This window comes from Acomys russatus, chromosome 10, assembly GCF_903995435.1.
Source record: "Acomys russatus chromosome 10, mAcoRus1.1, whole genome shotgun sequence".
Classification (NCBI taxonomy): Eukaryota; Metazoa; Chordata; class Mammalia; order Rodentia; family Muridae; genus Acomys; species Acomys russatus.
In genome coordinates, this window is record NC_067146.1 from 40667223 (window position 1) to 40693173 (window position 25951).

Consider the following 25951-nt stretch of genomic DNA (forward strand, 5'->3'; position numbering starts at 1 on the left):
CTGGTTCAAAAGAAAGTTGTTTGAGCCACATATTCCCAGGAAAGAAATGACTAGAGGAGATACACAGAAGGTGTGTTATTTTATTTCAACATAATCACAAAGAATTCTTGATATTTAGAGTTTTTTCCTCCCAACATATCACACAAGAAGGAATAGTGGCTTAATTTAACTCCTTTCTTTGATTTAAGTAATTCAATATTTTTCTTGATATGTATTTTCAATGACTGATTTCTATTGTTTGAGCTTAAACTGTCCATATTTCTTATTTATTTTAGACTGCAGGAAATCAAATTGAATTAGGAAGTGAAGCTTGTGAATCTAAAAATGAACTTGATAATTTAGACATATCTTCAAGAGATTCGGGATCCAGTCTCATTAGAAGAAGATCAACTCGCAAAAGCATCCGTGGACCACATGACCAAGACAGGAAGCTTAGTACCAAAGATGCTGTGGTACGGACAAGGATGTAATACTACATCCTCCATTCTTCCCATGAGCCTCTGCAGACGAGTGTGCTGAAGGAATGGGAGCTACAGCATATTTTTTATAATTCTTTCATCCTGGTCTCTAGAGTGTTCCAGAAACCTAAATGGCAATGTTCTGTAGTCAGTTTAGGTTTAAGAATAAGAATTAATACCAAGATGTTTAAAAATAGAGCTTAGAATATGAAGATCCTATAATAGTCTTTAAGTATTAATATTTCTACTTTGATTATCCTTATGGATCAATATTCTTGTCATCTGCTGAATGCCAAGAATGAAATATTTGTCTTGTTCTTTCTTCTTTCTTTCTTTTTTTTTCTTTTTTCTTTTTCTTTTCTTTCTTTCTTTTTTTTTTTTTTTTTTTTTTTTTTTTTTTTGCTTTTTGAGACAGTGTTTCTCTGGGAAGTCTTGGCTGTCCTGGATTCGCTTTGTGGACTAGGATAGCCTTGAACTCACAGAGATCTGCCTGCCTCTGCCACCCTGAGTGCTGGGATTACACGCATGTACCACCATGCCTGCTGCATCATTCTTTTCTTAAAAACTAAAGGGAGCTGGGTGTGGTGGTGCACGCCTTTATTCCCAGCACTCAGGAGGCAGAGGCAGGTGGATCCCTGTGAGTTTGAGGCCAGCCTGGTCTACAAAGCGAGTCAAGGACAGCTAAGGCTACACAGAGAGACCCTGTCTCAAAAAGCAAAACAAACAAACAAACAAACAGAAAAAAACCCAAAAATCTAAAGAGGTACTATAATGTGTTATTATTGTATTTGAAGCCAAAGAGCCATCAACTGATAAGGAATAAAAATAGGATAAATATTTATTTTAAAATCTTGTACCCCTCTTATAAGCCTAACACTTGGATGGTGAGGACAGAAAGATTAGATATTCAAGCCAGTTTATTTGAAGCCAGCCTGAAATAAATGAGACCCTGCCTCAACAACACAAGAAACAACATTTGTTCCCATGGAAAAATTCTACACAGTAACATCAGTGATAATCTCAAAACAAACAAACAGACAAATCCTCTTGTGATATATGTTTTCTAGGATGAAGATGTATCTCCAGCTTCCTTTTGGCGAATCCTAAAGTTGAATTCCACTGAATGGCCTTATTTTGTGGTTGGTGTATTTTGTGCCATAATAAATGGAGGTTTGCAGCCAGCTTTCGCCATAATATTTTCAAAAGTTGTAGGGGTAAGTGATTACATCCAGTTTTACATTTACTTGCAAGTCTTAACTAGAAAATGAATGCATTCTCTTAAGTTATGTGTACATACATGTACATCATATTAATATAATACAACATAAAAATATTTCCCTTCACGTGAAACCAGCTTAGTTGCAAATACAATTTAAGTTTGGTTTATGAGAAGGACAATTTTGTAAACATCATTTGTGTTAGTTTCTATCTAGGTCCCTAATGGTTTTTAATCCTAGAGCCCTGGGGACCCACTTGCTGACACAGTCAATAGAACTGGGGAACTCAGTATTTCATACTTGTCAGCACTGAGCTGTTACCTAACTGACCTGCACAGGGACTTTTATGTTTGTCAGAGTGAATTGAGAATGACCTGTTGGGTAACATACACACTGGCCAGCACATGACAAGCCCACACACTACACTCACTTCCTAAGTCTCAGAAAGAAGGAAGTAGCTCTACATTAGTTCAGCTTTTCATCACTGAGACAGACTCTTGAGGGGTTCTGTCTTTTACAGAATTGAATACATGTTCTCACATATTCCAGACAAGTGTTGCACCATTGAGCACATCCATTGCCCTTTATTATTTTTATTTGGAGACAAGGATCTTGCTAAGTTTTCTGGGTTCGTCTTGAGCTTGCAGTGTGGCCCAGGTAGAATTTGCTCACAGTTTCCCAGGTTTCAGTCTAAGGTCAGCTGGACCCGTTGTTGTGAGCCTGGGGTAATACATCATTGAGATAGGAGCATGTTGCAGAAGCTGCACCTCTCATAGCATCCAGGAAACATAAGAAAGATAGAAAGGAACAAGGAAAAAGGCATATATTTTCATGAATTCTTCCCTTACTGTGATGTGATCTACTTTCTCCAGCAAGGCCCTACCTATAATGCACAGATAGTGAATCCATCCATTGATGAGGCCTGGGCACTTATAGTCCAATCACCTGTCGATAAGCAGATCCTCCAGCTGAGGAATAGGACTCACCAGATGAGCCTTTTGTGGGGAGACATCATATGCAGACTATAACAAGCTCCCAGAAGGTGGAAGAGAGCATTCTGAGTCTACCTAATTTAACAGTAGCACTTAAATAACAGTTACAGTCCAAGCAGTCAGGTTCCTGGTTTAGGGACAATGCAGATCATCAGAAATCACACTGAGGACATATTGGCTAAATTATTTTTCAGAAAGAAATAGATCACTATAAGAAGCATAAACCAAACACTTTTCATCGTACAAATAAAAGTCCATGTCCTCTTGTATCCCTATATTGTGCTAGATTAATCCTCATGTTTAATATGCCATTCAAGAAAATTTTTCAGTACCCAACTTGTGTAAGGTATTTTTATATGCCATGAAAATACTACAAATAAGGCAAAACATCTGATTCGATTGAATACATTGGAGAACACAGGCCAGCAAACATATTGTGTAAAGTGTAAGAGGATCAAATGATTTCTGTTGTAAGTAAGGGTAATTAAGTTAGAAATGGTGTTGCCTGTTTTTTTAAACAACAACAACAACAACAAAAACCCAACAATGGCACTGAGGCTTCCTTCCTTCTTCCTGCAGAGATACATCTAGTGATTGATGAGCAGCACATTAGAGCTCAAAGATAGCAGATAGACAGGCAGCCGCCATCTGCGTTGTTGCAAATAGTGGGTTCTGGGTTGGTAGGCTTGGGTTTCTGTCCTTCCCTCATCTCTTCCTGGCTCTCTTGAGTACAGTATGTATGTCTCTGCTTCACCTTCTCTCTGTAAAGTGGTGAAAGTCGGACAACAGGCATTCCCAGATGGAAGGACCGTGCCTGGTACACAGTGCAATGTTGAAATGACTGACCAAGAATAGTTGATCGGTTTTCTGATCTCTCCTCTGAAAACTTTTTCCTTTTTTATGAAACAAAGTTTTCTGTTTCTGAAAAACAGCTTTGGCCCATAGAAGGAGAGTGTTTTCTTTCCCTGTTGAGTGATTATGCTGTGAGTTATTTCAGCCACAAACATCTTTTTAGCACTACTAATCATCTCTGGAAAGGTTTCCATGTGAGGCCTCAATCAGTTGGCTGTCATTGCCACCTGGCTTTCTTTCTTCCTTCTTTTCTTTTTTTTTTTAAGATTACTTATTTATTATTATGTATACAGTGCTCTGCCTGCATGTATGCCTGCAGGCCAGAAGAGGGCATTAGATCACATTATAGATGGTTGTGAGCTACCATGTGGTTGCTGGGAATTGAACTCAAGACCTCTGGAAGAGCAGTCAGTGCTCTTAACCTTGGAGCTATCTCTCCAGCTCTGCCACCTGGCTTTCTGACTGTGACTCCTACAGAATATACTTGCAAAGGTACCTTTCGAAAGGTTGAATGAATGAATGGATGAATAAATAATACCTCCTCTCAACGTACTTTATGCAAGAAGGCATAAACATAGTCTCTCCTGAAATAAGTTAAAATGTCCACATAGTTGAGTTGGGGCCATAGAGATAGCTCAGCAAAATGCTTGCTGTGCAGGCAGTCCTGTGTTTGATGCCCAACACCAGCATACAAAGCCAGGTATGGTGCACACTTGTAATCCCAGTGCTGGAGAGATGGAGCTAAGTGGATGCCCCAGCCTCATGGACCACTCACTCTAGCCTATTGGCCAGCCCTAGCTCAACGAGAAACAGCATCTTACAAAACAAGGTGGAGGGGCTGGAGATCGGCTCAGTGGTTTGGAGCCATTGCCATTCTTCCAAGGCACCCACATGGTAGTTCACAATCATCTGTAACTCCAGTTCCAGGGGATCCGAACCCTCTTCTGACCTCCATGAGAACCAGGCACAAACAGGATGTACAAACATACAGGCAGGCAAAACCTTATACACGTAAAAATAAAATAAGTAAATCTAAAACACAGAGTGAAATTCTCCTGAGCAACCACACACTAGCTTGTCCTCCTCCAGCCTCCATACACATGAACTCATCCCTTAGCAACACACATGAAGAAATGACTTGAGAGATAGTCTGTTATCAAGAAAACCAAAAGAAGGGTTTTTTTTTTGTTTGTTTGTTTGTTTTTGCATTTCTTCTTTACAAAGCAGTATGAAAAAAAAAAAAGCAGTATGACACCTGCTCCTCTAAAGGGAACATGTGAACAGGGAATGTTGGATGAATTTGTGAATGAAGCTACCCCTCCCCCAACAAAGGCAGAATGCTGGTGCACTGGGGCTGCCTTTATTCCAGAAACCACTCCCAGTCCAGTGTTGACAAGGGCGCTACCAGTCCCTAAAGTGTGTAGTGTGTGAAACGATGCAGATGTGGGATGCTTTCTTAGTGATGAACTAACTACTCTTCGATATTTTCTCATAGGTTTTTACGAGAAATACGGACCCTGAAACCCAACGGCAAGATAGCAACTTGTTTTCCTTATTGTTTCTGATACTTGGGATCATTTCTTTTATCACATTTTTTCTTCAGGTAAGTGACTTATTGTCACTTCATCGACCCAGGTGGTCTATAGATACATGTAATTGTTCTTATCATAAAGTCATTCCTTTTTCACCATGGTCAGTGATAACTAGATTGCTTTTTTATCCTGTGACTCTATCCTCGCCTTCTCCTTCCAAATCAACCATGCCCCAAATGGAAATGGCGATGTAGTCACATTGAACAGATTGTTCTGTCTAGTATGTAAATTGAAAGTGAGTACTCAAGTATGGGCTTTGGGGTAAGCCCTGGACTTCAGTTTGGATGGTCAGAGAAATGTACTTCCTGTATTCCAAAACAAACAAAGAACAAATGAAACTGCCCAACAGGTCACATTGATTTAAAAAGGTTTTCAAAAGCTTATCATTTGGCTCTCACAAAAGGAAAAAAAATACCCTCAATAATGGAAAAACGACAGTCGCTGAAATCCTAAGAAACATGTACAAGGCATCTTGCAGCCTGCAGATCATTTCACTCAAATGCAATTGCAAACGAGCTAAATGCTTGTGCAGTGTAGTGTGAGAAAGCAGCAGTATGGACTTTGGTGTTAGACCCAAACCTCTCGCACATATACATGGTTATGTGTCCGGTAATTTGGGGCCTCAGTTTCCTTCTCTGTAAAATGGGGAAAATAATGCTTCTTCATAAATAAGAGAACGTGTGCGACCAAGTATTCAGGCTGCTATGAGATATTATGTAACTGCTTACTAAGTAAAGATGTAAATAATCACTTATTGAATACATCGAAAATCAGTCCACATGTAATTTTTAGCTAAAACTAAACAGGGTTTTTTAATTAAACACATTCTAAATATACATTAGTATCTTAACAGTTAGCCCTCATATAAATACTCTTAGCTAAAACTAAATTGGTTTCTTTATTTAACATATTCTAATATAGTTTAACAGAAAAGTCATTATTCTTAACAGTATTGGAATAGAAGCAGGGAAAGGATGCTTCTTCACTAAATAACTAAAATATTCATTGTAAAACTTGGCCTTGGTAGAATAAATGGGACACTGCCTGCCTGAATACCATGAGTTTTTGAAAATGAGGTGAGATTGGTGAGAAATTGGAAGGGAGGCAGCTTTAAGCTGGTTACTCCTGCTTTGGCAGTTGGGATGGTGACATACAAGGAGTGAATGCAGTTCCCTCACAGTCTAGCTGCGGTGGCAAGTCTGGGTCTGCCATGACGGCAAACCCACATTAAGAGCAGTCAGCAGATCCAATGTGTAAACAGCCCAGTGCTGGAAACTGTGGAATGCCTAACTGGCCACCTGAGAACCAGGCCGGGAGCTCAGTGAGGGCAGGAGGTCCCCCCTGCTCAGGACTCTCATAGGCCTTGATTCAGATGTCATATGTCATCATATATTGCCCCTTCCTGCTGTGTGATTGCTTCCCCAGTCCCTGACCAGTCTCTGTGTGATGTGTCCTCGTTCCTCTTAGGGCTTCACATTTGGCAAAGCTGGAGAGATCCTCACCAAGCGGCTGCGATACATGGTCTTCAAATCCATGCTGAGACAGGTATGGATGTTGAGGGTTGCACCCTGGGGTGAGTACGCCTTCTCTCATGTGCTCCTCGGGCACAGATTGTAGGAGGTCAGGTTGTAGGTTGCTTAGGCTGAGAACCTTTGTTGGTCACCCTCAGCTTCCGTTTAGATAACGTCCTGCTGTCTATTTGCTGCAGGCTGGCTTTAGGAACTAGGCTGTGTTGAGTCAAATGTGTCTCCTAATGATTCTCCACTAGCCTTTTTATCTCAGCAATGGAAGCAGAAGCAGTCCTCTATACGTTATCTTATTCCAAAGTATTAGAAGGGATCTTCTATGCCTCTGTGGCCTCTGTTGCCTTCTTTCTCCTGTGTACTTGGAACATTCTGTCATGACTCTCTGTAGCTGGAGATCTTTTGTACTCTTCTTGCCCAATTCAGATTCCCTTTCATGGCCCACTCCCCACCATCGAGATTCTTTGTTGAGGCAAGACTAAAATAGTAACCCTAGTTACAATGTTATTTGCTGCCATGACTTAATATGAATACCTATTACATTCTGTACATTCAGATCCCTAACCACTGACAATATTGCTAGCAGTCGCGTTCAAAGTGGGAAACTTTAGCAACCATGAAAATGTTGTGCGTAACCTTAAAACTTCCCCTTTAAAATTATTAGTTGCCTACAAAAAAAAAAAATGATGCTCCTGATACAGAGATCTCCAACTTTTTTACATCATAACATGATATTGTTGTTTACAAACTTATTGGATCACATTAATAGCATCCTCTGATGCATGAAAGTCATGGGTGACAGGCTGGATATGCCTGAAAGCTGCCCCACAAGAGTAGGATGTAACACAGAGGTAGAGCCTAGAATCATTAGTGCCCCATTTCAGTTCCCAGCACTGAAAAAAAAAACTAGTGAGAAATATCAGTTTCTTGTGTTCAGTTTTTCAGAAAACAGTCCTTTCCCACTCAGTCTACAATCACATATGTATTTATAGACATAGTTAGATAGTGGTGTCTTTATACAAATAACAAGCTAATGATAGTCACACTTGAAACAGAATCCGACAGATGAGAAAGCACTGTCTTATAGGAGTCCCTCTTCTTGGACTCACCTGTCAAGCCATCTCCATCTTCTTGTGTTTTTAAAGGTAGGGCCATTTGTACCCATTTACCTCAAACTCACAATGTAGCTGAGCATAATATTGACCTCCATCTTCCAAATTCTGGGATCACATGCTCTTAAACCATATTTATAACCTAGATTCTACTTAAACAATCTCAAAGTTGAACTTGGTACAACACCGAATGCTCCGATACCCATCAGCCTCCAGGCCGACTACCAGGTCCATTATACTTTGAGAGCTGAGTGAATGATAAGTATAAACAGTACGAACTCAGCAGAAAAGGTGATTCAAAGCCACTGTTTCTAAAGAATAGGACTAAATTCTGCAAGGTGTTGAGGTCTGAATGGCCTCTTTCTTCAAGGACGTTACATTCCAGTGGGGGAACTGGTACTTACTAAAAAGTCCATTGATGTAGACTGTAATGAGTTATAGCCCTTCATTTTCTAGCTTTTCAAAATAAAAAGATAATGTCATTATTCAAGGTGGAAGGACAGAGCCAACTCCCACAAATTGTCCTCTGACCGCCATTCATGTGTCAAGGCAAGGTCATGCATCCACACACATACAATCAATCATCAATAAATGTAAAATATGAAAATATAAGAAGCTTTACAGAAAAAAATCACTGATTATATGGTATGCACATTTTAATCTAGTTTTTTTTAATTTGTTTTAAATCAATTCATTTATTCTGCCCTGACAAGAGTTAACTATCTGCTGGTTTATCTTTTCTCTTCTGATATTAATAAATGTTTCACACTTTACTATTTCCAAACCTCAACTTCTTACTTTCCTTTCCCCAGTAGGCTTACCTCATATGTACTCTTTATAGCCATCTGCCAGCTGTTCAGACTCAAAGCTTGATGATTCCCATCTTTGTTTAATGTCCCATCAGCCTCCTAGCTATTTTCATTACCTCCATCCACATCCCAATCTAGAGGCAGCCGGGATCCTTAAGGTAAAGTCTATATAGTCTTTACAGTTGCCAAAGGCCATGTGGGTAAGCATCCTTGCCCACATCACAGAGGTCATTTTCAGGGCATTGCAAGTAAGCACACAAAGGTTGAGGACTAAAGGCTTAGAGGAGCCCCAGTCAGACAAATCAGGCTACCTACAGGATGTAAAGCCATTTTGCTCCTGTACAGAGAGCAGCTCAAGTGTGCCTTGGCCACAGGGCCTTTGCAAGTATTGTATCTTTCTCCTCTTAGATACTTTCATTCATTTCTTTTCCTCCATTTTGGTCCCTGCCCACATGTTGCCTTGGAAGGGCTTCCCTGTCTCTTCCCTGCTCTGTAAAGCCTTTTCCACATCCTTGCCCTTCTTACCCTCCTCTTTTTCTCCATCATGTTTATTACCGCCTGGGCTAGTGTATGCTTACTTCTGTGTGCCTTCCAACTCTAGAGGGAAGTCTTTTTTTTTTTTTTTTTCATTTTGTCATTGAAGTTTATTGCATGGTGACAAATTATTATCAAAATACATGAAAAACATTAATTAAGAGGAAAATGCCAAACATACTTAATCGCTGCAATCATTTATGGGAAACTGAAGTGCTCAAAAAAAACTTAAATAATTGAAATAGTAAAGGGCCACTCAATCTCAGTGTTAAACACTTGAAAACTGTGCCGTAAAACATATGCTACATCTTCTTTTTTTTTTTTTTTTTTTGAGGGAAGTCTTGAAGACACCAGCATTATTGTCGTCAGTGTTCACTGCTCAACACTTAGAGTCAGGCTCTAAACAAAGTTGAAACTAAGACAGATGAAATAGTCTATTTTTTTTTTTTTTGTTTGTTTGTTTGTTTTTAATCCCTTTCTTGTCTGTTGGCTGTTACATCCTGAATGCTAAATGCAGAGGATGTGAATGCTAAACAAAAGTGTCTCTGTCACCTTCCTCCTGGGGCTAAAGTCTCATAAGTAGGACTTTAAGTTTATAAATCTCTTTGTGTCACAGGATGTGAGCTGGTTTGATAACCCTAGAAACACCACTGGAGCACTGACCACCAGGCTCGCCAACGACGCTGCTCAAGTTAAAGGGGTAGGTGCCTTCTTTCTGTGACTATTCATCTTAATTCTGCTTTAGGCTTAGCCTAAGCCCGGCTTCCTGATACCGTGTTAGTGGTCACTGTTTTAAAGACACTGTAACTAGTTATCTGCATTTGTTACTTTTCTATTGCTATGGTTAAAACACCATAGCAGCTTATAAAATGAAGAGTTATAAAGTTCCAGAGGGTTAAGAGTAAAGCAAGTGGCAGTCATGGCAGCAGGGACAGGAACCTGAGAGATCACATCTTCAATTGCAGGCACAAAGCAGAGGGAGTGAACTGGAAGTGGGGTGAGGCTTTAAACTCCTTCCTCCAGCAAGGATGTACCTACCATAGCCTCTCCAGACAGCACCACCAGCTGGGGATAGTGCTGAAATGCCTAAGCCTTTGGGGGTACATTTATCATTCAAATTACCACACATTCTATCCTACAAATGTATTGAGTCTTTACAGCAAATATGTTACAAATCAAACATTATATACAATATAATGTATAGTTACAAATTTTGTTTGCTGTGCCAATAACATGAAGAAGATAAATATGGAAGAATGGTTACTTAGGAATGGGAGTTTCCTTGGCACACCCACCAGAATCACTGTTTTCAATGTTCAGTGAATATTTATAATTGATGTGGGGAGAGAAAAAGGGAGTATAGTTGTTATCTAAAACTTAAGGGATATTACAGTCTAGTAAGAAACAAAGAGAATGTTCCTAAAAATACATTGAAGAAAATGAAAAGCAGAGCCAGGCGTGGTGGCACACGCCTTTACTCCCAGCACTCAGCAGGCAGAGGCAGGTGGATCTCTATGAGTGTGAGGCCAGCCTGATCTCCAAAGCGAGTCCAGGACAGCCATGACTACACAAAGAAACTCTGTCTCAGAAAAAATAAAATAAAATAAAATAAAATAAAAACATGTGGCTCTCTGCTTAAAGCAAACAAAGAACAAAACCCACGATATAGAGTCAAGTGTATAAAACTTAAGAGAACAAATGGACACTGAATAAAGTAATTTTGAGCTTCCTCAAACAGACATTTGCTTCGTTGCTGTGGAATCTACACAATAGGTCATATTGTCAAAAGGTAACTTGGGTGGGGTTTGGAGGGACGATTTAGGACCAAGGTCTGCCTCATTTAAAGAAAAACAGATATGAGCAAGAGGCCTGAAGTATGCCCCTAAAGGATGTTGTAGTTAGAAGAGAAAGTAAAAAGAACCTAGGTTAGACCATGCACACATCTAACCTGAGGTTAGACCATGCATACATCTCATGGAGTCAAGAAACACTAGGTGAAAGGGAAAGAAAGAGTCATATTCTGTGGTCAGCACCGTATTAGGAATCAGATAGGAACTCACTGTTAAGTTTTAAAAGTGGGAGTTATGTGGCCGTTATGTGAATAAGAGCTGGAAGGGGCAAGAATAGAGGTAGAAAATTTATTGCAATAGTCTAGGAGAAGTCTCCTAGGGTGGTCATGCTAAGAGAGACAGCTGATTCTGGATACATTTTATAGGTATAGCCTACAGAATTTGTTGGTTAGATTAGAAGATGGATTTGAGAGATAAGATTGATGACTAAAATGTTTGGCCTGCACAAGTGAAGATAAATGAAGTTGTTCTTTAATGAAATTGGAGTCCTGTTGGAGGATGAGGACTGGGGAGAATTGAGAGGTCAGTGTGTGACTTAGTCATGAAGGCTACACTGGATGGCCAGCTGGACATGCCAGAAAGGCAGGGCACGCTGTGTGTCTAGACTCTAGCAGAGAAGTCTGATACGGAAATACTCACCTGAAGATTTTTTTTTTTTTTAAGGTGAGATGGTAGTTTTTAAAGACATGAAAAAATGGCCAAGAAATCTTAAGTGAAGAGCGAGTCTTGAGTCCTGAGGTGTCAGGGATGTGATGATGAGAACAGGGAGAGTCAGAGGTTCAAGAAGCAGAAGAGTGGTGTCCAGGAAGTGACACTGAGAAAGTGTTTTGGGGAGGGAGCAACACGGGGTGTAGGTGGTTGCACATTCGCATGCTGTATTGTTGTCTCAGGGACTGTCAGGTATGGTAGGAAAGAAAGCCTGATAGGAGTGGGCTTCAGAAACAGGGGGAGAGAGAAAGACCACAGATAGACACATGGCTAAGAACCCTTTTGAAAAATAGGAAAGAGCCATGGAGTAATAGATGGGAAAGACATTAAAATTTTACTTTCTCTCTTTTTTTTTTGTATACTTTAAATTATCAAAGCTGGCTGGGCATGGTGGTGCATGCCTTTAATTCCAGCACCCAGGATGCAGAGGCAGGCAGATCTCTGTGAGTTCCAAGGCCAGCCTGGTCTGCAGTGTGAGTCCAGGACAGTCAAGGCTGCACAGAGAAACCCTGTCTCAGAAAAAAAAATTATATAACAAAATTATTTGATTAAAATACATATTTCACTTTTCCTATAATCAAGGAATGTATCATTTCTGGAACCATATTAGTTATTTTTTGTGGTGCAAAGGAAGACACGCAAATGCCTAAAAGCTTACAAGCCAGGGCCCTGTCTCTGCTGTGCCCGTGGGAGATGCCCTGCGTGCTCTGTCCCTCAGTGGCTTTTGTGGGGAATGAGTTCTGTGGAGGATTGTAGATGCTGACAAAGGGAGCACATTGGTGCATCCCTATGAGGCAGGCTCCCCCTGGGTTGCTTCCTTTCATTTTCACACGAGAAACATGCAAACAGAGAGCTGGCTTTTCAGACTCCTGCACTCTTTGACCTTGCCCAGTGCCCAGTTTAGCAAAGGGTCATTTGATCATAAATTTGGAGATTACACCATAAGCGACAGCTATGGTGTAGTATCTGTGCTATCACTTGAAGTCCTGTTTCAGTTCCTGGCTGAAAATTTAAAGTGCATAAAGGCTGCTGGGAGTTGTGGTACTTTCCCCTGCCCACTAAATCCCAGTCTACTAGTTATGTCAGATAGGTAATAAATGCTGTGAGATGGGGCTAGAATTCAGAATGGAGAAGAGGCTTTGGCTACTAATCAGTGAGTCTGCTCAGTTTTGGAGTTAGGAGATATTTGTGCAAAGTGACATAGATGGCCAATGGCCAGCCTAGAGTACACATCATAATCTTTACTGAGGCCAGCCAGTCTTGCTCAAGTGAAAAAAAAAAAAAAAAGATTGCCAAAGGATGTGTGCTATTTGCAGAAAGAGTGGGTCTGGAGGCCAGAGCAGGGATATGAGATCCTACGAGGACTAGCAGTCCTGAGTAGAGGAGGTGTGGACTGTACAACATGAAGGTGTGCTAAACTCACTGGATTAACTGCAGGTTTCAAGTTGGGAATCACAGCATAGGAATGAGAGTCACACACCATGATTCCCCCCCCCCCCCCGCCCAGCACACTACCCAAAGGCTCGGCTCTGCTTACAGTGAACCATGTGTCTCAAATAGGCCCAAATATATTTGGACATCTTTTTTTGTTGTTTGTTTGTTTTTGTTTTTTTTTTTTCAAGACAGGGTTTTTCTGTGTGGTCCTGGTTATCCTGGACTCACTTTTGTAGACCAGGCTGGCCTTGAACTCACAGCAATACGCCTGCCTCTGCCTCCCAAGTGCTGGGATTAAAGGCATGCACCACCACACCTGGCCATATTTGGACAACTTTATTAATATACATCTCTCTTAAATTATAGGCAGTTTTATACCTAAACAACTGCCATTCCCAATTTAATGTAATTGTCAGATCCTTGCCATTCTGATTTGCTTTAGTTGTCATGCTTTTGTGCATAAAGATTTTTCTGGGTATTGAAAGATTATGAAGAGAAATATGTACTTTGGTTATTATTCATAAATCATAGAGATCTTCGTTTTAGAAACAAAAAAACTTTGTACAGGCACATCTTTCCTTTTAACCCATAGATGAGAAGATTTTCATGAAAATGAGCCTTAAAAATATACTTGATCATATTTTAAAATATAAACTGTGTCTCTACTCTTCTCTTCTTTTTCAGGCTACAGGGTCTAGGCTTGCTATCATCACCCAGAATGTAGCAAATCTTGGAACAGGAATTATCATATCCCTAGTCTACGGCTGGCAGTTGACACTTTTACTGTTAGCAATTGTACCCATCATTGCAATAGCAGGAGTGGTTGAAATGAAAATGTTATCAGGACAAGCACTGAGAGATAAGAAGGAACTAGAAGGTTCTGGGAAGGTGAGTTAAACTAAGTACGATTGGTTGCCTAAGTAGAAAAACATTCTTTTCAGGGATGCATTCTTATGTTCTGTGACTAACTGTGCTCTAACAATGTTGGTTGGTGTGTGTGTGTGTGTGTGTACATGTATGTGCATGTGTATGTGCATGTTGTATGAAGGTCAGAGAACTCCCCTGGGCTCTATTTCTCACGTGGGGTCCACTTTGTTTTTTGAGATATGGCCTCCTCACCCATCCCTGTGCCTCCGGCACTAGGATTACAGGCACATGCCACCAAGCATAGCTGAGATGTTTTTACCTGAGTTCTAGAGGTCAAACTCAGGTCCTCGTGCTTTCAAGGCATGTACTTTACCAACAGTTATCACCTTATTCCATGACAATATTTTAGTAGCCACCTTTTGGGCAGCATCTATTATACTTATCTCAAGATTAGAAATTGGAGGAAAGTGGGAAGCATATCATTAGTTTCAAACACTGAGACCTGCTTTTCAAGGGGGTTGTTTATTTCAGGCCACTGTCTCCATATTCCTTTCTTCTAATCCAGCCCCCACCTCCCCATTTTCCTTCTTTTTGCCTCTTTCTTCCCTCTTCTTAGTAATGGTTTCTAGTGCGTCGACAAAACACCCATTAACAAAGCAATTTGGGGAGGAGACGGTTTATGTCACTCCCAGTTTCATATACTAGTTTATTGTCAAAAGCAGTGAAGGCAGGCCAGGACCCTGGGAGGAGGAATCCGATAGAGAGCCCATCAAAGTGTGGCATGGTATGTCTATTCTGGAGGGGTGCAGCTTACTAGCTTGCTTAGCCTGCTTCCTTGTGGAACCAAGGACTACCAGTCTAGGTGTGGCACCGCCCACAGTGAGCTGGCCCTCCCCCCATCAATCAGTAAGAAAATGCTCTACAGACTGGCCTACAGCTGGATATTATGACAGCATTTTCTCAATTGAGGCTCTCTCCTGATGTCTCTACCTTGTGTCAAATTGAAATAAGCCAGTATATTCCCCCTACCTCTTGCTGTTCTTGTTTCTTTCAAGCAAGATTAAAGCCACCCCTGTTTTCAAGAAAGTGAGCCCATTTTATTATGAATAATTGGGGAGATTCAGTATGGAAAAGTCGCAAGTGCACTTGTTCTCTCCATTTTAGATGACTTAATCCAGTCGGTTTGGATTGTTCTGGTACCATCACGCCATTTTTCACCCCTGCTCTGGCCCCCTAGACCTGCTTCCTCTACAGACAGCACACGCCCTCTGCCACCTCTCCCTTTTCCACTTTATCGTGTCTCCTCCCTTCCTCCCACATCTGCTTTCCCTCCCCTCATCCTGTTTGTTCTGTACACTCAGCTATTATTTTTTCCTTTCTCATAGCTCAACAAAGAGTTATGTGGTGTTTACTTGGTTTCCTGGGAAACGCTTTACTCTTTACACTGACTCTCTGTCAGGTATGTTCTGCTGTGACCTCATTTTTCAGGAGAGGCTGAGGGACACGCAAAACTATGCCAATCACTCTGGGAGGCAGGGTTCAAACTCAAGACAGTGGTGCATCTGTTAGCTAGGAATCCAGGGTCTGTCATGGTGGAGCATCAGATAGCACATGATCTCTGCAGTCATGAGAGGTCAGAACAGGGCTGCCCACTGGCATTGCAGGTGACAAAGTCCTGAGTAGGGATCCGGGCAGGTGAGAGGGCTGTGGCTTCCAGTAGGCCAGGTGTCTGTAAGCAAGCACCGTAGTGATGTGAAAGTTGAGGAAGGTCTCGGAGACACTAAGGACACTTTGTCTCTCTGTGTGTTCTCAGATTTGTTGCTCTGTTTTCATCAGTTCTTTCAGGGAAATGCCCTGACTAGCTTTAGTATTTCCCAGCCAGGGTCTGTAGAGTTCAACTTCTGGTGAGGAGGTCCCAGCAAACTGTCTAGCTAGCCCTGGGGTCCGGCTATGGTCCGGCCCAAGTAATATTGGCCATAACCAGGGGATACATACCACAGCACACGTGGCAGAGTGCTTTGGGTTTGGGATCTCTGAGCAGATGGTAAGGTCGTGTTCATTTCCTGGCTTTGTGATGTCAGAACACACAGATAAACTCTACTGTGCCTATGATCTGGGCTTGACAGCATTCTAACACATTTTTATGGGCCAATGAGCAGTTTTGTGTAGTCTATGTGTTTATCTTTTTGTTATTAAGTTCTAACCACACATCAGTTTATTTGGGGCAGAAAGAAGTATAAGTTTGTTTCTGAGAAACAGAAACACATTTCCCGTTCTTCACAACAACTCAGCTCACTGCCCCTTCAAAGGAGGCAATGTCATCTACTCTTCTCTGAACCTAAACTTCCTTCTTGTTACTGGTGACTAAGTTTTTATTGAAGTTGTGAGGATGTGGCTGCAACTTAAAGCATTTCCTAATTGCCTCACTGAGCATCAAGGTAAGGAGATCGCACTGTGGAATGATTGCTGTCATTGTAATATGCAAGCTGTGTGTCCCCCGCTCTCACTTGAATTGGGCTGTAGGCACACTATGAACCCCTCACGAGCAAGGCACTCTCTTCCTTAGAAAAATGAAGCATAGGAAATATTTCCTTACAACCTCACACTACAATTGACAGATAAAGCTATTTATCTATTTATTGTGTGTGTGCACTACTGTGTATGTTATACATTGTGTGCACGTGTGTGTGTGTGTGTGTGTTATATTGTGTGCACGTGCATGGCAGTATGCATGCCTGTGTGCATGCCAGTTGAAGCCAGAGAGTGACTTCAGGTGTTCTGCTCTATCACTCTCCACTTTATCTTTGATACAAGGCTCATCTTTCACTGAACCTCGTCTGTCATTTTTGCTAAACTGACTGGCCAGTGAACTGCTGGGTTGCCTCTTTCTGTCCCCCAGCACTGGGGTTACAGGCACACAGGTCCTCATGCCTGTAAAGCAAGCATCCCTACCCACTGAGCCATGTTCCCAGCCATAGCCATCATTTTTATAATATTGTTACTGATTTAGAAAACCTCTTCTGTTTATGGAACCCTATAATTAAAAGTGATTTTAATATGTATAAATGAAGATTGTCTTTGGGAACTTTATTAAAGGTGACTATTTCCTCCAACTTCTTTGAGAGTTTTCTAAGATTAGTATATATTATTCTTCAAATGTGCAAAGTTTATAAAATATTTTCTTCTTAATTACTTTCTTTGTGGGTCCACATCAGAGAAAAAGTAGTTTTAATTTTTAAAATAAGTGCTTTAAGAAATTTCTTCATTTTTTTCTTCCAGTAGGTTTTTTTTTTTTAAATTGGTCTTCAAAACTGACTTAATTAATTATTAAATATTTGTTATCACTGAAGTAAGAGAAATTGTGTAAGATCAGTGAAATATAAATGAGATTCACATATATGGCTTTTAAGTAACAAACTACAGCAGGTAACTACAATGTGTCTTCTTTACTAGAATATGTTTTCATCAGTGAAATCGCCACAAAGAGGCACAATATCTTCCCCAGTAACTTATTTCTGGAGACATCCAATTAAAAAAGAGACTTTAGAGATAGTCTGGTCCATATTCCTCCTTTCAGATAAGTTAAAGAGAGGCAGTGGTAGTTCCAGTCCCATGTCTGGTACAGGCAGGAATCCTTTTGTATGGCTTAGATGTTCTTGAGGCAACAGGTGGTGATGGCTATATTGTCCTAGCTAAGCAGCCTTGGTGGCAGTAAATGCAGTTAGAACACAACTAAATATTAGAAACTCTCTTGAAAAAAAGCCTGATAACATCATGTTCATTAAAAGACAGTTATTCTCCAAGCAGTGGTGGTGCCCGCCTTTAATCTCTGTACTCAGGAGGCAGAGGCAGGTAGATCTCTGAGGTGGAGGCCAGCCTGGTCTACAGTGATTTCTGGACAGTCAGGGCTACACAGGGAAACACTGTCTTAGAAAACAAAACAAAACAAAACAGCCTCAATGGCAGTGGTGGCTTTAATCCCAGCACTGCAGAGGTAGAGGCAGAGGAAGACAGATCTCTGTGAGTTCGAGGCCAGCCTGGTCTACAGAATGATTCCAGGAGAGAGGGTTATACACAATACTCATTAAAATGCATTATTCCTCTCTTCCTCATAGTTTCATTTTTTGTAAGAAAATCATTTGTTATGAGCAAATCTTTATGTAGGAAGATATATTTATCACAATGCTTTGTTTTGTTTTTGATTTTGTTTTGTTTTGTTGGTTTTTTGAGACACTGTTTCTCTGTTACAAAGAGCCCTAGCTGTCCTAGATTCTCTTTGTAGACCAGGCTGGCTTTGAACTCACAGAAATCAGCCTGCCTCTGCCTCCTGACTGCTGGGATTAAAGGTGTGTGTCACCACGCCTGGCTCTCACAATGTTATTTTTAATAAAAGAATTGAAGCTATTGTTAGTGATGTCTGGCCACAATGTTAGGTAGCCATTAAAAACTCATTATTAAATGAGCTTGAAAAATATTTTTGAAAATGGTTAAACAAAATACACAATTCAGTCTCCATTTTGTTAAAGATGCATACCTTTAGAAAAACACGAAAGCTACTTTGTAAAATACACTTCTGCGTAATTATTGCTCATCTCCATTACTCTATCAAATAGTACTGAGTTATCATGAATGACAGTTACACAGAGAAAAAGGATTAAGTAGCACATTTTCAAAACAGTAACAATAAATTTTACTTAAATATTACCTTTATGGGGGCTGTAGAGATGGCTCAGAGGTTAAGAGCACTGTCTGCTCTTCTAAAGTTCCTGAGTTCAATCTCCAGCAGCCACATGGTGGCTCACAACCATCTATAGTGAGATTTGATACCCTCTTCTCCCATGCAGGCAGAACACTGTATATATAATAAATAAATAAATCTTTGAAAAATATCACCTTCACAGAAGACAGACTTCTTAAAAAGATATAAAGTGCTGTGTCGCTTTAGACAAATGCTTCATGGTTTTGGGTCTTAGATTCTCTTTCTGTACAGAGGGCAAGACAAAATTATTTGGTCTCTTAAGGGATCTAAAATTCAATTTCATAAGTCATCATTCTTTATGCAAAAGATAACTATTAATAGTGTAAATGATACATGAACAATAAATTATAATAGCTTCATGTTACTAATTGTAGAATTCAAGTTACTTCCCTGATAATGGTTGGTTTTTTTTATAGATTGCCACTGAAGCAATAGAAAACTTCCGCACTGTCGTCTCTTTGACCCGGGAGCAGAAGTTTGAAGATATGTATGCCCATAGCCTGCAGGTACCATACAGGTAAGAAGCCATGAAGAATAGTAGGCCAGGGCTCTGAGGCATTTCCAAGCAGGACTCCAGTTCTCAGGATTGCTTTTGCCAAAAGGTGGAGCACATGTGAAGCAGGTACTAGAATGAACACCTGAGATTATCAAGAGAGACCTGAGCTTAGTCAGGGCATCCGTGACATAAAGCCAGTGAAGCTTGGTGACACATAGAAAGGAGGGAAGATGACAAAGGTTAATGGCTCTGGTATGCAGTTGGGATAATGACCCTGCTATTTGCTATGTTTGGGGTGAAGGTTCTCTATGAAACATGAAATTGGGGGTGTTGTGGGACACAGAGGAGTCTCCTGGGGACATTTTCTATTCCTTTCTTTCCTGGGGAGAGCTGGTCTTCTCCCTTGGCCCAGCAGTGTCCATGAGGGCTCTGAAAGGTGAGCAGGGCACGATCAAGGCCAACACTGAGTCTCAGCTTCTTCTCTAGGACAAGGCAAGAACTGGGCGTTACTGAAGGGCACCCAAGCCACTTTGCCATAAGCATGGGAAAAGTGTTTTTTTCTCTTTTTCTGGGAAAAGTTTCCATTTGAAATCCCAGTAAGTAGCAAAGACCTGAACAAAGTTGGTGGGTTTAAACAGGAGCAGGAAGGTCAAAGGGCTGCTCATCCATACCCTCTTCCTGCCCACATCTGCACACCCAAAGTCCTTGTTGTCAGAAATTCCTGGCATGTAATCCTTTGTAAAGCCTCCCCTGGCTCCAGACACTTAAGTGCTTTTTCTTCCCACAGTGCACTCCCATTAAGTCCTTCCACTGCACTGATAATAAGCAACTCATGTAGAGCCCCACGTGCAAGGACATGCCTGCTCCTGTCACACGCAGCTTGAGTGTGTTGTGTGGGTGTCAGGAGGTGGCCTACTGTGCAGGACACCTCTGTTGTATGCTTGTTAATGTCAAACAGGCTCTTCTCAGGGTGGCAGGCCTAGTCATTTTGCACCAACCCACTGAGATGTAATGATCCTACATTGAAGATGGAGACTGAGACTGAAGACAGTCTCTGAGATGAGGCAGTTTCCTAACTTCACACAGCTAAGCAAACAGGGACCAGGCTGCATCTTTACAGCCAGTGTCCATAGCATCTGTACTCCTGTGGGCCTCACTGCCAACCCACAGTAAGCTACTTGAATGACTGAGGAATGAAGTGGAGTGAACTTGGGCTGTCTCCTTTCCAGGAATGCTTTGAAGAAAGCGCATATCTTTGGGATCACATTCTCCTTCACCCAGGCCATGATGTATTTTTCCTATGCTGCTTGTTTCCGGTTTGGTGCCTACTTGGTGGCGCATCAAATCATGACTTTTGAAAATGTTCTGCTGTAAGTATTATGTTCATATTTATAACTGAGCCGTGAAAGTTAAACTAGGATGAGAAATTGTACGGTGAAGTGTCTTATAGAACATTTGGTGATTAAGAGAGTGGCACTTTGCCTCTGAGTGTCCATATGGTGCCATTGCTACTCCACATTCCATAGGAAACTGTTCTGCCCTATGCTGACTCACTCATGCTTGACCTACCAATTTACCTAGACAGAGAGATTCAGCTCAGAGGCAACAAGTCTTATGTTCATCAAGCTCCTTAAAAGGCCTGGTGGCACAGGCCTTTAATCCCTGCACTTGGGAGGCAGGGGCAGGTGGGTCACTGTGAGTTCAAGGCCAGCCTGGTCTACAAAGTAAGTACAGGACAGCCAGGGCTACACAGAGAAACCCTGTCTCGAAGAACAAAAAAAAAAAAAAAAAAGAAAAAAGAAAAAAAGCTTTCTGACAGGGTAGCTAAGAGATGGGTGATGTACCAACTCCTACCAAACCTGAGATACACAGAGAGACAGAGAGAGAGACAGAGAGAGAGACACACACACACACACACACACACACACACACACACACACACACACACACACACGGCGGGGGTGGGAGGGGGGAGAACGCTTTCCTAGAGGGCTGTTGTTTTTTAAAGGGTTATGGGTGACCTTGCATAAATTCCTTTTCCATCCTTTCTGATTAGTAAGCATAGACAAACAAAGGATTGCTAAAACCCACAGCTCTGCATAAACATGTCAGTACCAGCCTTGAGCATAGCTGATCAGCTTGCACTGGTCAGCTGGAAGAGGACTCTTCTGCCAGGAGAGGGAGGGTAAGGAAGAAGCCAGAGGTGTAACATGGTTATTATTTATCAGTGGCCCCTTTTCTTGTTTGTTTGCTTGTCAGTGGTCTGACTAACTCCTAGTTCCTCAGAAGCTGAAGAAATTTTTAAATGACAGTGGAAGCTCCAGATTAGGATTTTCCTTCTATGCTTCTGCAGACATTGGAAGTTATACTTTCGTCACTGGAAGACAAACCTGAAAAAAAAAAAAATCACACTGCTAATGTCACCAAATATGCAGCTTTGCAGTTAAGATGATCTGTGTGCCCCTGAGCTTCCCAGTGGTGAAAGGCCAGGCAAAACTTCCCTCTAACAGTTCAGTATAGTTAGTGCTGTTCCAGTTTGCATTGCAACCCAAACCAGATAAGCCTGGCTGTATAATGTGCTAATACACCATTTCTGCCCTACTCAAGTATTACTTTATCCTTGCACTGTAGTTAACTCAAGATTAAAAATATTCACCTCCTAACATACATGTTTTATGTACAATTTGCCCAAAGATCAAAGTCAGACACCCCTGGAACTGGAACACTGGTTTCATCATCCTTTTGCTTACTTTTTACTACAAGATTTTTGAAGGTGCTGCACTTAATGAGTCCCATGTCATAGTTTAAGAGTGCAGTGGTAGGCCAGATGTGGTGGCACATGCCTTTAATCTAGAGGCAGGAATATCTCTGTGAGTTGAGGCCAGCCTGGTCTACAAAGTGAGTCCAGGACAGCCAAAGCTACACAGAGAAACCCTGTCTCAAAACACCCAACCAACTAAACAAACAAAACAAACAAACAAACAAACAAAACCCCAAAAGAATGCAGAGGCTTCTTAAACATGGCATCATAGCCATATATTTTTTAAGAAATTCTTCTAAGAATTGGTATCAACAACACTGTGTGTGTTGGCAGTTGCCACAGCTATGCTATGCAATGATCAACAACTAAACTTCAGTGACATGGAACTATAAACATTTATTTCTGCTTGAGGTTTCTGGGTCAGTTCTCCTTATCTGGGTTGGGCATGGTAGATCTCTGTTGTGGTCATTGTTGTCTGAGGTCAGCTACAGACTCATTGGCCAGAATGAAAAATATAAGGGCAGAAAACATTTGCTGAGTCATAGGCTTGGAACTGGGAGCAGTGATTCCAACCACATCCTGTGCATGAAGCCATGTCACGAGGCCACCGCAGGTTCAAAAAGTGGAAGACAAATGTGTACTTCCTAGAAGCTTAAGCAAAGGTCATATTGTAAGAAGTTGAGGGTTACGGAAGAGATGAAAAGGGGCCATTTTTGCACTATCTGTCACGCCAAGGTGAAACCGTGATAGAATGAGTTCTTTTTGCTTTAGAATTGCAATTCTCCTTCCTTATAGAAGGGCCACGTTGTTGTTAACACTGTAGCTATCACAGTCTGCACATGATTGTCTTTTCTTTTCCAGAGTATTCTCAGCAATTGTCTTTGGTGCCATGGCAGTTGGGCAGGTCAGTTCATTCGCTCCTGACTATGCGAAAGCCAAAGTGTCAGCGTCACATATCATCAGGCTCATTGAGAAAGTCCCTGAGATTGACAGCTACAGCGAGGACGGCCTGAAGCCCGTGAGTTTGATGTTGTCAGCGTATGATCTATCTCTAACTTCTCAATGAAAACACATGAATTTGTGCTTTAATTAAAAAAAAATTACATGCTGTTGATAAGATCTAGATGAGTTGGTTTGAACTTTTGAATAAATGTTAGTACTATATATTAACATCCATTACGTTTATAAAACAAAGTTACAGGGATAAGACTGTCCAGTGTTACGTGGAAATTTAGTTCATTAGGCTTTTGTGCATATACTTATGCTAGTCTAGGAGAGTACATTCATGTTGTATTAAGAATTCATGCTGTAAAACTATCATCTCTTTAGACTTAATTCCAGAGATTTGAAATGAAGCTTAGCCATGACAGAAGCTCACTTCTGCCACCCGGCACTAGCAGTTACCACTACACCCTATGTTTTCAGTTGTTGCAACCAAACTAAGTGTTACTGTCCTCGTTTTAGAGTTCGTTGGAAGGAAATGTGAAATTTAACGGAGTCATGTTCAACTACCCGACCCGGCCCAACATCCCAGTGCTTCAGGGGCTGAGCCTCGAGGTGAGGAAGGGACAGACGCTGGCCCTGGTGGGCAGCAGTGGCTGCGGGAAGAGCACAGTGGTCCAGCTGCTCGAGCGGTTCTACGACCCCATGGCCGGGACAGTGGTGAGCACGCTTTTGCATTCAGATCATTTCAGGTTTTTATTCATTCAAATGGCAGGATATATTATTTAATCCTTGAACACAGGCTGTGTGTGTGTGTGTGTGTGTGTGTGTGTGTGTGTGTGTGTGTGTGTGTGTTTCAGCCTTTACACAAGAGCCTCTGTTGGATAACCTGACAGGCCAGGTTTGCTATCCAGTCTATGCCCACTGCACTAGCCAATTTATCCAGCTTCTCCTTCAGCATGCCGCCCCTCTGTTCTCTGCTGCAACCAGCCTTTGACCACCTATCTCCCTTGCCGTGGTGAGATTTTGGCTGACAGTGTAAAATCTGGCAAAACATGATAAAGAGAGTTGCGGGAGAAGGAAATGGGATGAAACGTCAAGATTAGGGCACATTTCAACAACAACAACAAATGGTTTGCAAGGATGAAGGAAGAAGTCATTATACAATATGGCAATCTGTGGGCTATTTCTACCACTCTCCTCTCGATGAAGCTTTGATGGGCACAAACAGTTTAGCAGGTTTGAGGATGGTTAGAGAGGGATGTAGAGATTTAAGTGGGTGTGGACTCTGAAGAAAATCCAAGGAAAAGGAGGTAAGGAAGAACAGCAGTAGGAATGGGAGGCAGTTCCAGGAAGTGGTTAAGAGCATTTCCATGGTCAGGATAAGACAATACTACTGTCACAGAGGACATCTTCCCTGGCACATCCAAACAATCAGGATTCCCCCAAGTGAAGTGGACACATTTGGAGAGTGGACAGAATATGGAGGGATGCCCTTTTATTCCCTCAGCTAAAATAGTGAGGAAGCAATCAGGATTCCATATTCAACAAAACTTTAAGAGCCTGTGAGAAACTACCTTAGGTGTTGGGCATGAGCGTTGTAGAGGCAGTGAGAGGCAAACTAGAGTCAACTGCATTAATACATACATAGGAGAATATAGCAAATTATGGAATGTCAACTGAAATATTAACCAGAAAGCCTTTTCTTTCATCTCAGAGTCACCCAAGAATTTTAGTAACTTTTCCAAATCTGAATTGTGCTGGTCCTGAAGCTGATCTGTGAGCCCTCGCTTTCAGGTTCTAGATGGCAAAGAAATAAAGCAACTCAATGTCCAGTGGCTCCGACAACACCTGGGCATTGTGTCCCAAGAGCCCATCCTGTTTGACTGCAGCATCGCAGAGAACATCGCCTATGGAGACAACAGCCGGGTCGTGTCCCAGGATGAGATCGTGAAGGCGGCCAAAGAGGCCAACATCCACCAGTTCATCGACTCACTGCCTGACGTATGTACCTTGGACTCAGTAGACAGCAGTCCCTTTAACGCTTACAATCCCCATTCTGGGGATGGAACCCAGGACAAGTGTTCTACCACGGGTATGCGCTACACACCCCTAGGCCTGTCATCAGAAACTTAGAAGTCTGCTTGCCCAAAGGTTAAGAGAAATTAGCAACCAAAATATATCTTTCCTAGCATAGAGGCTTCTGTGAGGGGTTATGCTTACCCTGACCCATCATTGTGAGGAAGGAACAGAATATTAGACATCCTCAAGTATAAAAGACAGGCACTTTGAGGACTGCAACAGCTGTTTAGTTTGTTAGCTTGAGGATCCACGCGTGTCAGGCCTGGGGATATGTCTGAGCATCTTTTCCCACGTAAAGGGTCTCAGCATCTGATTCCCACTGTGGCTTCACTGCTGCTGCAGATGGACCAACAGTTCTCCTCAAGGTGAATAGAGTCGAGTCAGTAGGATGGTTACGGCATTATATAATCTATAATTCCCGTACTATCCATTGTACGGTGCCCAGCTACCGTAGAGTTGACTATCAAAATCTCCCTTGAGCTATTTGTCCTAAAGACTTCTCTGAGTTCTTCCTGTAAGTTAGATAAATTAGACCCCTCACCTTCTTGTACACCATCTTAGGGCTTATTTTTTAAACTGTGTCTTACATAAATAATATGCAATCTCCCATTATCATTAGTTATGCTATTACAGGAAGTGCTCATGATAAAATGCCAGGCAAGCATGACAACACCAGGTGACCCAAACTCTTTTTTTTTTTTTTTTCTTTTCAAGACAGGGCTTCTCTGTCTGGCCTTGGCTATCCTGGACTCTTTGTGGACCAGGCTAGCCTCAACCTCACAGCGATCCACCTGCCTCTGCCTCCCTGAGCATTGGGATTACAGGCCTGTGCTATCATGCAGCCAGAGCTTTTAACCACTGAGCCATCTTTTCAGCAAATAAGATACCTCCTTTCATTGTCACTAGTTGAGTTACATATGGCAGGAGATGCCCTCTGTAAAATAAGATTTAATAGCCTCCAAC

At 41.6% G+C, this 25951-nt stretch overlaps 1 protein-coding gene across 14 annotated transcripts in view; it reads left to right on the forward strand.

Moving 5' to 3' along the window:
- Nucleotides 1-25951, forward strand: part of LOC127194577 (phosphatidylcholine translocator ABCB4) — a 258699-nt gene that overhangs the window by 45303 nt on the left and 187445 nt on the right. For 3 of the 14 annotated variants that reach the window (XM_051152045.1, XM_051152055.1, XM_051152049.1), the window contains exons 14-24: nt 276-452; nt 1526-1672; nt 5015-5122; nt 6579-6656; nt 9706-9789; nt 13766-13969; nt 19124-19224; nt 20433-20573; nt 22826-22982; nt 23429-23626; nt 24704-24910. The exons of 6 other annotated variants lie outside the window; for them this stretch is intronic. In XM_051152045.1, coding sequence (XP_051008002.1) covers nt 276-452; nt 1526-1672; nt 5015-5122; nt 6579-6656; nt 9706-9789; nt 13766-13969; nt 19124-19224; nt 20433-20573; nt 22826-22982; nt 23429-23626; nt 24704-24910 — 1602 coding nt within the window. The remainder of the gene's footprint in view (nt 1-275; nt 453-1525; nt 1673-5014; nt 5123-6578; nt 6657-9705; nt 9790-13765; nt 13970-19123; nt 19225-20432; nt 20574-22825; nt 22983-23428; nt 23627-24703; nt 24911-25951) is intronic. 5 more of the 14 variants (XM_051152046.1, XM_051152044.1, XM_051152054.1 and 2 more) reach the window with 3 other exon arrangements.